The following is a 12,524-nucleotide window of genomic DNA, read 5'->3' as shown; positions in this document are numbered from 1 at the left end:
ATTTATATCTCTGCTGGTCCTTTTAGAGCAACAAAAACATATTTTATGTTTCTCTGCTTGATTTATTTCCAGATGGAACAAAAGTCGAAACTATCTGTGCATATAAAGTTTTGTTTGAACATTTTCTTCTGTTTTCAAATCAAATCAAAGTTCTCCATTTGAAGACGGTGAGGGCTGATCTCTTCGACTAAAGAATCGACAGTCTGGTTATTTTTTTAACTTAGAGAAAAGTGGCTTCTTGTGTGCAATGTTTAGTTTGTCTCTCACACGGTCAGCTGCTCACATCCACCCGTGAAAATACCGCAGGCTCATGTTTACACTGTGGGCAGGAAGGCATCACCAGACAGCTGGAGAAATGTGAGTGGATGGCTCCATTTTTAGACGGCAGCATTAGTCACTGCTGCGTCCACGCCTCTCTCTGGTGTCATTACGGACCTGTAAATTAGAAGCTTAAGCCTAAATACAGAATAACTGCTCTTTTCAAACAAATTACTCCAGCATGTGTGTTTATATGGAGGGCAGTAAAGCTATAAACTCAGTGAAACACCCAGAAACGGATCCTGAAAGTTGGGAGACGCGGATCAGGAAGCGGGGAGTGGCAGAACTGGAACTGCTCTTTCATTGGCCTCTCTTTCTGTTATTAGTGGGTAACTCCCTCTTTACTGGATCTGTGTCGGCATTCAGTCAATCAGAGCCAGCACTCTCACCGGGTTTCTGCTCCAGGCAGAGGAAAGGCTCCACCGAAGCAGAAACACATGACAGCCTCAACAGCTGGAGGAAACTAATGAGTTTTTGGTGAAAAGTTGTAGAAAATCCAGCAGAGGTTTTTGTTCTTTAGGAGTTTCTGATTGAGGTATCAGATTTTTTCTCTGTTTTCTCTGCAGTGATTCATCTGGTTTTCCTTCATGCCTCGTTTCTCTGTGTTTTCCAGGTTTCTGGGACTCTGCGCTGTGCAGCCAGCGGCGCTGCTCGACCCCCCCGTGCCTCCGCCTGAGCCGGACCCTCAGCCCCCAGCGCACCAAACGGACCGCTGAGGTGGAGGAGTCGCACCAGAGCGCACCTCCCACCTTACAGCTGCACACCGCCCCCCCCGCTGGCTTCCAGGACTCCGCCCCCCCCACTGGACCGCTGTGCTTCGTGACGCCCCTGTTCCTTCAGACCCACAGCCGCGACCCCGACCCCCCAGAGAAAGCTGCCGACTCGCCGCCGCTGAGCAGCAGCAGGTGCGCCGCCGAGCCGGACCTGGATCGAACCAAGCTGAACAGTAAATCGCGCTCGCCGCCTCCTCGCCCCCCTCCTCCCCGCTCAGCACCAAGCCGGCGGCCCGCTCCACCGCCGCCCGGGCCTCCTTCGGCTGTTTCCAGAACCGAGAGCATGCCGGTCGCCGCCAAGCGGCAGCAGCCGTCTGGCAGGAGGCCCGCGCCGGCGCCGCCGGCACTGGGCGGTAGAACCAGCAGCTCAACCAAAAGTACCTCCTCACCAAACCGACCGCCTCCTCGACCCCAAAAGCCCGATCTGGAGGCTCACCGCTGCCACATCGCTCTGGACGATGAAACCATCGCCAAGGCTCTGTCCCGCGCCAACCTCCCCACCTGCCAGCCCCCACCTGTTGCCGAGGAGCCGCCGCAGAGCCTGTCCGGTCCTGACGAGAGGGGCCGGCAGCGGTTCAGCGACATGAGCATGTCGACGTCGTCCTCGGACTCCCTGGAGTACTCCCGGTCTCCCGGGTTCTCCCTGGACCTGGCGCCCGGCCCGCCTCAGCACCCGGCGGAGGACACCAGCGAGGACGACGACGACGTGGAGGAGGAAGAGGAGGAGGACTACGGCGTCGGAATGGAAGCGGATCTGGAGTCGCGCCTCCGTCCGATCCTCAAAGCCCGCAGGCGGCGTGTCGGCGTGAGCCTGGGCGGCGGCTCCTTCGTTCTGCCCCGCTCCCTGAAGGGACGCTTCAGCAAGGTGGGCGGGTTGCTGAGCTCCCTGATCACGCCGGAGAAACGGGCCGTGAAGCGGATCGCCGAGCTGTCCCGCGACAAGAGCTCATACTTCGGCTCGCTGGTTCAGGACTACATCAGCTTTGTCCAGGAGAACCGCAGCTGCCACACGTCGGGGATGGACTTCCTGCAGACCGTGCGCCAGTTCATGACCCAGATGAAGGCTTACCTGCGGCAGAGCTCCGAGCTCGACCCGCCCTTAGAGTCCCTCATACCTGAAGACCAGATTGGTGAGTCTACCGTCTTCTGACTGCTTCTAGGAATGCACAGTATATTGGCTCTCAATCAGTATCGGCAGATATTAGTAATTTTTTTAAATATTTGTATCATTCTAATGATTAAAACTCGGCCGATACCAACTACCGATATTTATTCGGAGAGGGAGACGGTTGGTCGTGTGGTATTTGTTTCGTAAAACAGCAGTGCAGTGAATCAGTGGTGAAGTCGGCAGTGTGGTCGTTTTTTCAAGGTGTCAAAATGTTGGTGAAATATGTATAATATATAGAATATCAGTAATCAGCCGTATCAGCAATATTTAGTGCTGGTAGCTGAATTTGACTTTTTGTAGTACTCTGTCTCTGAAAACACTCAATATTTCTTGTTTCCATTCTTCCTAATGGGGAAGTAAAGCTGAGGGTAGCTTCTGTGGAGAAACTCGTCAGAATGACGTCCCTCTTTAACAGCCAGAGCGTTTCAAGCTTCCTAGGCTGGGAATCAAAGTTCTACTGTAAATGTCCATCTTAGTCCTGAACACTCCTGGGGTTTGGTTACAGAAAGGCCAGTCTACCAGTTATTTCTGGTCGGAGGCTGTTGGTGTAAGTTTATTTTCAGTTTGAACAGTTAGCCTTTGATTTCCTTTATGTCACATAAGATCTGGTATTGTAACAGATAGAAACTAGAAACCAAATATTTGTATTTCTCTTCAAGGATAATTCATTGCCAGTTGATTTGGAAAACGTCACATCATCCATTCATCCACTTGGTCCTTCCATGCTCACATGGCCCATCTCTGAAAATCCTAATGAACTCATGGTTGGTTTATAAAACTCTTCATCTCAGCCAGTTCCAGCTTCTCATCCAAAGTTCCAACCTTTGGACTGAACAGATCAGGAAATGCATTTAATAGTGAAAATCTAAAATATTTGAAAGAAGATGCAGCTCAGGAAGCTGAAATATTGAGGCTTGATACACAACCAATCAATGAACAACATTAATTTTCATGGTGCTGATTGGCTGTAGATATTAGCTTCTACAGTTGTGCTAAAATGGTTTCAGCTGAAGACTGGCCATTCAGAGGGACTGTTTGTGTCTGCAGCAATATGTTACATTTGTTTATTTTTATTTTACTATTCTGACATAGAATAGTAAAATTAGATCAATTTGCTACTAGACTCTGCTAGAGTAACATAAGTATAAGTGGCTGATATTAGCTGGTTGCTTAGTCAGGCTATCTGCTCCATTAGCTAGCCTGCAGTCTGCAGCTTTACAGAGATCCTGGTTGTAGTTTCAACACAGCATTAATTTAAGAACTTGCTTGTTTTTGTGAGCAGAGAAAGTACTAAGCAGCTGCTGCACACTGCCAGCCAGCAGCAGAAGCCCAGAAAACACAAACAAAGAGCAAGAAATGTTTTCTAACTCAAGGCATTGCTGGGTTTTTTTCCATCTGCTGTTGTGGCTCAGTTCACATTCATTTTGCATGAATAATGTAAGCTGGTGTGTTTGCACACATCTCACATCCCTTGTTCATTGTAAACAATAACAGCCAGGCCTTGTTCTCAGACGGAGAAGTGGTCTGTACTTTCGGTGCTAGCAGGCCACAGATAGTAAAGCTTGTCACGCTGGCGGACGTTCCTCAAAGCCTGGAGTTGACTTTGAGGTTTCTGTTCCAGATCAGACGGAAAACCATCAGCTCTTATTTGGTTCTTTTAGATAATCCAGAATCTGACGGTTGTTTTCATGCCTGTATTCCATGCAGCTGGCAGCAAAAACACCTTATCCCAGTTTAGGGAAGTCTTGTAGCTCTGATAAACACCAGTTACAAACACTTCTGTGCGAATGGAGGAAATGAACCCTTCTGGAGGGAAGAGGGAAATCCAAGGTTTAAAAACACGTTAATCAGATCGGAACATTGTGTGCACTCCTCAAGCTTCCCGCTTTGTTTTTGTTCCATTAGAGAAGAGCCAAGCCCTTCCCAGAAGTGGCCTGCAGCGCTTGTAGAGACGCGTGGAAGGGATTCAGGCGACTCCTCTGACTCACCTCTAGGAATTCATTAGAAACAAGTGATCCGTTCACACACGCTCTGGAGTTTATGGAGCTGTTGCAACAGACGCATCTCCCTGCATGCATTGCATGAAAGTGGCATAAACTGTGCCTGGAGGCTGGGGATGAATACGCAGCATTAATAGTTGCATCAGTCGTTCTGCGGAACAATAAAACTCGGTTGTGTGGATGCAGCATAGTTGAGGTAGGCAGGAATTAATGCAGTGCTGAATGTGTGTAGGTCTGACGTACAGATTGAGCCTTTGTGAGGTTTCATGTTTCTTAGATTGATGGTAAACAACTGGGTGGCTCAGACTAAGCACTCGACTCTTAACGAATCTCTGAAAGTTTATGTGGATAGTGAATGTGGATTCTGAGGTCTGTTGTGTGCCAATGTCTCCAACAGCAAACTGAAAGACAGGACTGTTGGGTTGAGTCTCTTTCTCCACTCCACAACATTTTTACTGAAATATTTATGTTTTTTCTATTCATAATGGCTGTAGTTTAATAGAAATGGGCTACACTGTTGTCCAGTAATGGTTACACTACCAGTAATGCCCTAACAGAGAAGATAGTTTTGTTGTTTAGCGAGTTAGCGTTTATGCTAACCTTGAAAACATTTAGCACTCTTAGCGTACCTTAAATACAATTTTCTGGATAAATTCTTCAGTGTGTTGAAATTTTGGTTATTGACTGTTGAGAATTTTTCGAGTAGTTAGATGCTTATATTCATGCTCTTATTTTGAAGGGAGTGAAGCAGTTTTCTTTCCTCTCCTCATTTTCTCTGTTTTGGTCCCAAAATCTATATTAAGCAAAAGTCAAATGCAACAAATGAAAAAATGAGAAAGACAGAGGAATACAACGCTTCCATGAACAAACAACCAGGGGTGTTGATCAATGCATCCGTTAGCACTGGCTAAAGCACTAACACAGTTTGATGTAGCGCTTTAGCATTTGTGGACTAATGTCTAACTAAATTAGTGCTTTAGCTTTTATAGAACTAATGTTTATGATTAGTGCTTTATGGGTAGCACAACTAACAAATTAGTCAGCAGTGCCCACCACCACTGCAGCCTATTCATCCATATCTTCTGTTGTATTTTGATTTCCAGTGTTAATAATTACACAATGCGCCCTCAGATGACTCCCCTCAGCTTTATATTTCCATTCTTATCGGCCCCTGAACCTGAACCGCAGACCATAAAGAGCTGAGAAAACAAAGGAGACCCAGAGTTGAAGGACAGGTCATTACCAGCTTTGCTTCAGCCTGCTGAGTCGGGGGATTTTTAGATTCTGGAAAGTGGTGAATATAGATTAGTGGCGTCCAGTCCCAGTTCTCTCGGGTCTGTGTGCTGCAGATGGTGCTATTAATCCCTCGGTATGAAGGCCAGTGAATGACTCAGTAATTTAAATCAGGTCTCCTGGAGCAGAGTCGGGTCTGAGACATGTTGGACGCCGTCCCTCAGGGACTGAAATTGGACCCCACTGATGTAGGTCAGTTGAGTAAATGATAACCCGGTTTCTCATCTGATGTGTGGTAGCCAATGTAAATAACTGGTTTCCATGGTGATCCAATGTACAGTGCAGATGGGTGCCAAAGTGAAAGAGGTCTAAAGCAATATGTTCTGTATCACATTTGGGTAAGAGCTGATGGACCTGTTCCGAAGAAGAGAGGCCGGGTTGGGAAAGACCAGCTGAGCGAAAAACACATTTTATTTTCTTTCAAATTTCATTGTTGTAAAAGGTACAGGTGTCCAAACTTTTCGCCACGCTTGGTGTAATTATAAAGCTAAAAGAACTCACAGACCACAAATAATTTACACTATACATATATATATATATATATATATATTTTTTTTTTTTTTTTTATTGTTTTTTACCTTTATGCCCTTAAAGCTAAAACTAAACATGGAATATTTTAATGAGAGAAATGAAGTAGTCTTGTTTTTGGACATTTAGTTCATGTTAGATCCAAAATATAAAAAGTGTCTCATAGTTTTACCTTATTAAAATAAAAGCATAATGTACGGTTTCTGACATTTTCAGCAGTAGTGGCATTTGTACCGTTCTTGAGGCCACACAAAGTCATTCCGAGGGCCATAAATGGCCCCGGGCCGCACTTTGGACTCCTTGGTCAATTGGATCTGTTCTTTTAATGGTGAATCACAAAACTAACAAAAACTCCAACTGATTTTCAATTTTCAAAATGTTCTTGGTATTTGCTTTTGATCTTATAAAGCAAAGCTCCTGGCCCGTTAAACTGCGTTTTGCGTTTTCAGTTTTCTTTGGTAGCATTTTCTTTTACACAGTTGATTACATGAAAACAAGATTTCATCTCGGATTGCCAAACAGTGACTCGGTCTCTTTCATTCAGTGTGTAGCTGCTGCATTCAAAGAACTCTTGCATCATAAGTTTCAGGAACTGGATCGTGTTTTGTCTGTTTGATGGCTCCTTGGAACAAGCCAACGTTTTCACTCTTACAGTAACTTTTCCAGTTTGAGGTGCTGCGCTGCCAGCGGTGCTGTGAACCTGGCAGTGACACAAATGAAACTTGTTTGAAACAATTTTAACGTCTGTGCAGCGCTTTGTTTTGGCGTTAACCTGTGGTGTGTGTTTGTGGGTGTGTGTGTCTTTAATCCTGCACAGACCGGGTTCTGGAGAAAGCCATGCACAAATGTGTCCTGAAGCCTCTGAAGAGCATCATTGAGGTGATTCTGCACGATTTCCAGGTGAGATTTCTGAAGGCAGTTAAATGCAATGGATTTTATTTTTGGGTGTCAGAGTAGAGGGGGTCTTATCACTGCCTGTCGCCTTCGTCCTGCAGGTGAAAAGCGGCGCGCTGCAGCAGCTCAGGGAGAACCTGGCCCTGGCTAGGACCAAGAAGCCTCATGAGCTGGGGGTCGACGGGGCCGTGCCCCCCGACTCCGTCGCCATCGAGAAAATCCGCCAGAAGTTCCTGAACATGAGGAAGATGTACTCCCCCGACCAGAAGGTGTCGCTGCTGCTGCGAGTGTGCAAACTCATCTACACCATCATGCAGGACAACTCTGGTGAGCAGAACCGCCGTCTGCTGCTTCCTGCTCCACTCTGCAGCTGACCTCTGACCTCCAAGCGCTGCTTTTCCTCGCAGGGAGGATGTACGGGGCTGACGACTTCCTGCCCATGCTGACCTACGTCGTGGCTCAGTGCGACATGCCGCAGCTGGACACCGAGGTTCAATACATGATGGAGCTGCTGGACCCGACGCTGCTGCAGGGAGAAGGTTGGTTCTGATCCATCTGAGATTAAACTCTGATCTGAAGGAATGCTGCCATGTGTTCAGGCAATAGAATGTCTATTTCTGTATTTAAAAAGGATTTTAATTAATTCTTTCATATTTCCAATATTTTCCAAAAATGGCTGAATGAAAGTGTGACAATTTTTTATCCCTTTGTCAAAATAATCGATTTGATTGCTATAATAATTATTAGCTGCAGCCCTACTAACTTTAACAAGTATTTAAGTTCATTAATTTAAAAAAATTCCATCTTTGCTCCATTTCAGATGCAGATGCTTCTCCATAATATCATAAAACATGTAATCTAATTGTTGTTTAATTTTAAAAAATGAAACTCCTATGCAGCTTGATCACACACAGAGATATGTTGCAACATGTTTTTCCTGTTCATTTTAATTTGAGTGGAATAAGAGTGAGTCTTATTCCAGTTAATGAAAAACATAATTTTGTTTCTCAGAACATTAAAAGGTCCGTTAGAAAGACTGCTGACTCGACACCTGACGGTCACTGACTCCTACCAGAGAGGTCGGCCACAAAGAGCTGTCTGCTAAAGAAACTGGTTGTTTGCTGAATCCCAAAATGTTATTACATAGTTTAGTGGAAGGAAAAAGTGTGCTAGTAATAGGTGCACCAACAACACTGACAACTATCAATCCATGCAAATGAGTTCAGTTATTTTAGCTTAATTTCTGAAATAAATAAAGTTTTGATGATATTCTAGTTTGCAGCTCCAGAACTGCAGCTCTTCAGAGAACTCTTGAGTTATTTCTCATTTTATTTGATTTTTCTTCTAAAGAGTCAAAAATTGTTTGATCGGTGGTTCCAAGCTTATGTTTCTCATCAAATAAAATTAAAATAAAATAGTGGAGGACAGTTAGGAGCTGTGGCAGCCTGAGGCAGAACGTTGAGCAGCGATCCCATGGTTCTGCTGTTCGCCTCACGGCAGCAGATCAGGAAGTTCATCAGACCGCCTGTTTCAGTTTCTTCAGAAAGGACACTTTCCACTGAGGACTGCCTTTCAAAGGAACAAGACCAAATTTTATACTGAAATCGCTTGTATGTGCAGTCGACAAATATCTGAACGTTATGGATCCACGTCCGTCTTATCACAGAGAAGATTTCTGCTGAAATCAGCCAAGCAGAGGAAAATCCCCCTCAGCAACATGTGACATGAGTATTCACTCATAAGTTATTTTGCAACATCTTCTGTTTTCTTCAGAACCCAAAAGCTTTGTGGCACCTTGTTACTTTTTGTTTCAATTTAAATTGGCAAATTTGCGTTTTTTTGACTGAATCATGCTGATCTGGAAGCTGTTTCCAAAAAAACAGCTTCCAGATCAAACTAAATCTGATTCCCAGATTTAGTTTAGCAAAAAAAAAAACTGCCAGCCAGCTGATTTATGAATAATAACTTCCTGGTAAATCTGCACAAACATCAAAAAACAAAACAAGAAAGGATTCTAATCCAAGACAAGTTCTGTCAAACATAAAAGTAAAATGTAAGTTGTTTTAAACTTAGAGTTTTATTTTTCATAACACACCCAGGAGAACCTTTTTCTTTATAGAACTTCAAAAACTATAAAGAGCTTAAAGAACAACATATGGTTCGTAAAGGAAAACTCTTTTTAACAAGAAGAAACCTCCAGCAGAAGCAGAACGTGGATCAGTGTGAACGAACCATCTGTCCTGACCGACTGGGTTAAGAGGACAAAACACGTAAAACACAAAAACACGTAAAACACAGGCGCGCTGATCCAGGAGTACTTTCCATGTTCAACTACAGCTGAAAAGTAAAAACCTGAGACGGAACATAAAGTTCAATTCTGAAATAACAAATAATACAAAATTGGAGAGTAGTAGAAGAAAATCATGTTTCCAATCTTTCCCATTTTCTCACAGGGTTTCTGAAAAAAACATTTCTCATAAGAGCATCATTTCTGATTCATATAAAATAAAACCACCAGATGTTTCTACCTTCAGTGACACTGATCAGCTGCAGCTCTGCGTAAAGAAGCGTTCAGGACTTGCAGCATACGTTGCTTTTACCAGAGTCAAATATTTGTTGCTTTTTATTGACTAAAGAAATAAACACTGTTTTACTAAAGAAACCTGAACCTTGAGAATGAGACATTAAACCTGTCTAATATTCTTAACTTTTTTATGAATATTAGGAGTTTGCAGGATCAAACCATTAATTCAAATAAAAAGAACTACCCTGAAATAGTTTAAAGTTGTTTTTCTTTTAACAGAAAATGCGTTTGAACCTACCATTAACTCTATTTTCCATGTCCGGTTTATTTCATCGCTGGAATTCCATTATTTTCTTTGAGTTTTTAAGCTCTTTGTAATTTTTCCTGTAATTATTCGATCTTTGTTCTGCCAGATGATTTAGTGACAACATCTGAGGTGTGTGCAGAGGAAGGAAAAGTTCTCATGAGTGTTAGGAAATACCTTCCAGTGTTTGATTTGAATAGACTGGATCTGATTCAGATGAGAAGGAATGGGCGTCGACCTCGCATGGTGAAATATTTTCCTATCAGAGTCAACCTGCGTGGCACAAAGGCTGGTGTAAGGAGCTGGAGGTAACCTGGCCTCAGACAGAACCAAACGGTTTCTGTTTTAAAGAAAGGAAGTTTAAGCTTTATTTCGTAATTTATGCATCATCTGGTTTCATTTCTTTATAAATTAACCAGTTGAGTTGTGGGTTCCTTATTTTGAGGCAGAAATTGTACAACAAAAATTTGTTTTTTATGTAGAAAAACCATAAAAAGAGAACCACCTGTTTAAAAATAACTAAACCCTAAAAAAAGACGACAGATGAAGTCAGAGCGCTTTTTATGCTCACCAAGAAGAAGATCTGGGATGTAAAAGTTTCTGACCAAATTTATAGTGGAGCTCATTTTTTAGCTAATTTAAAACGTTAGTTGGCACTAATCATCAATATTAGTTCCACTAATGCTAAAGCATTAACTTCAACCATGTTGATTCCCTCATAGGTCAGACAAATCATGTCCTACTATATTATCTCATCCTCAGCAGGTTCTCATTTGAAATCACTCCTACCTGCAATGTTTGCACTTCAGGAAATGTTTCTTTGGATCAGACCTTCACTCATGGGTTCAGTTGTTTAAGTTAGCTAACTTAAAACTAACACAGTTTAAGTTAGAATTTGTACTTGAATTAATAATAATACAACATCCGTTCATAAGAGTATAAAGTTTGATATTCTACCTTCTTTCTAGACTCATTCTTCTTATTTCTCATTAAATTCAGAATGTAGCACCAGATTATTATCATTATTATTATCATTATTGTGAATGAGTGCTCTGTGTTCTGGCTGCAGTTAGCGTCACTGGTTCAGATATGTAAGCAAATCATTTTCAGGATATCCTGCTTTTTCTGTCAGAGATTAATGTCAAATTTCCTGTCTGATAAACTCTGCCTATTTTTGTCATTATTTTAGGATTGTTTTTGTTTTCTCCTTCCTGAGTCTTAATTACATTAAAAAGCCGGGGGGTTCAGCTAGTTTTGAGCTATAGATGCATTAGTGTACTGTAAAGTTTAATTCCTGTTCTAGCAAACTAACACAAATAAGTGAAGTAAAAGGGCCGGAAGCGACACTAAGCTGCTTTGAACCAAAGAAAAACATGAATAATTATAAATACAAAAGCAACAAAGAAATGATCACATGTTCAGCCTGTTACATCTGTTCTGCTTCAAACGTTATTCATTTTGAACAGCAGTGTTAAAATCTGTTACTCTGAAATAATTATTTAACCTAATGAGAAAAAGTGCTTCAGACTGATGATTTTAAACACGCTGACATAAGATAAAACTGACTGAATATAAAGCAGAAATATTTATATTGTTGTGTTTCCCTGCTCCTCCAGGTGGTTACTACCTGACCAGCGCTTACGGCGCCATGGCGCTCATCAAGAACTTCCAGGAGGAGCAGGCGGCCCAGGTTCTGAGCTCTGAAGCCAGGAACACGCTGCACCAGTGGCACCGCCGGCGAACATCGCAGCGCTCCGCCCCCTCTGTGGACGACTTTCAGGTACCTCACCTGACCTGAGCCCACCTTGAACATCCAGGCAGTGAGTCCAATTTGTACCAATTTAAATCAGAACTTTCTCTGAAACGTGCATGAATGATGCTGTGTTGTAACTTTACTAACACAGCACCATGTGGATCAGATGATCTGTGTTTTGGTAGACAGCACCCCCTAGTGGAGTAACTGCATGCAGCGCTTTTATTTTGGTGTTCCTGCATGACAAATGGAAACTGCCTGCGTTCCAAAAGCAGTTTGGATGTGTGTTTGGGATCATTTCCTGCTGGAACACCCAGCCATGTCCAAAGTTCAGCCATCTGGCCAAAACTGTCCCCCTGAGAGGCAGACAGGTTAGGATGTTCAGAAAATGGAAACTACCGGATTATTAATGCCAGTTTCCAAAATGGAGTCATCTTTAAGTCATTATGAAATGAGAGGCTCAAACACGGATAACATCAAGTTTGACTGAGTTTGCAGCTGTTCACAGAGAAAATGCAGATGTCTTCTGGAAAAACGTTGACCAAAGAGACAGGAAGTCTGTTTGAAGGTGTCAACACTGTATGTTCACCGTCAAGCATGGTGGAGGTAGCATCATGCTGTGGGGATGAAGAACAACCTTCAAATTAGAGATGCACAAATCCAATATCAATAGCTGCATTGGTCCCAATATTGAGAAAAATGTCTATGGCATTGTGCCCAATCTATACGGACAGATCTATTGAGTTTAATTCTACACTTTGTCCTCTGAGCGACGTCATGCTTTATTATTTATATTATATTTAGAATTCCTTTCTGCACTTTCTGAACCATTTGAAAGAAGATTTGTTGCAGTTTGCTTGTTTGACTAAAGCAGTCAACCTGTTGTTTGTGTCAGTTTCAGTTTCTTCAGTGTTTATTTTACATTGGCTGTTTTACTCCTAACTGCACTGACTGAACAAATTAAAGTTG

General features: G+C 42.9%; 1 protein-coding gene across 2 annotated transcripts in view; it reads left to right on the top strand.

Moving 5' to 3' along the window:
* rin2b (Ras and Rab interactor 2b) overlaps positions 1-12,524 on the top strand; it is a 42,681-nt gene that overhangs the window by 28,889 nt on the left and 1,268 nt on the right. Inside the window, exons 8-12 of one of the 2 annotated variants that reach the window (XM_088006603.1) lie at positions 932-2,221; positions 6,898-6,980; positions 7,076-7,301; positions 7,382-7,513; positions 11,419-11,582. In XM_088006603.1, coding sequence (XP_087862729.1) covers positions 932-2,221; positions 6,898-6,980; positions 7,076-7,301; positions 7,382-7,513; positions 11,419-11,582 — 1,895 coding nt within the window. Of the gene's footprint in view, positions 1-931; positions 2,222-6,897; positions 6,981-7,075; positions 7,302-7,381; positions 7,514-11,418; positions 11,623-12,524 lie in introns of both variants that reach the window. The other variant, XM_088006606.1, reaches the window with a different exon arrangement.

The sequence above is a fragment of the Poecilia mexicana genome, unplaced genomic scaffold (assembly GCF_051168715.1).
Source record: "Poecilia mexicana isolate PSO_F unplaced genomic scaffold, ASM5116871v1 scaffold_1, whole genome shotgun sequence".
Taxonomy (NCBI): domain Eukaryota; kingdom Metazoa; phylum Chordata; class Actinopteri; order Cyprinodontiformes; family Poeciliidae; genus Poecilia; species Poecilia mexicana.
This window is presented reverse-complemented; position numbering and strand designations above follow the sequence as displayed.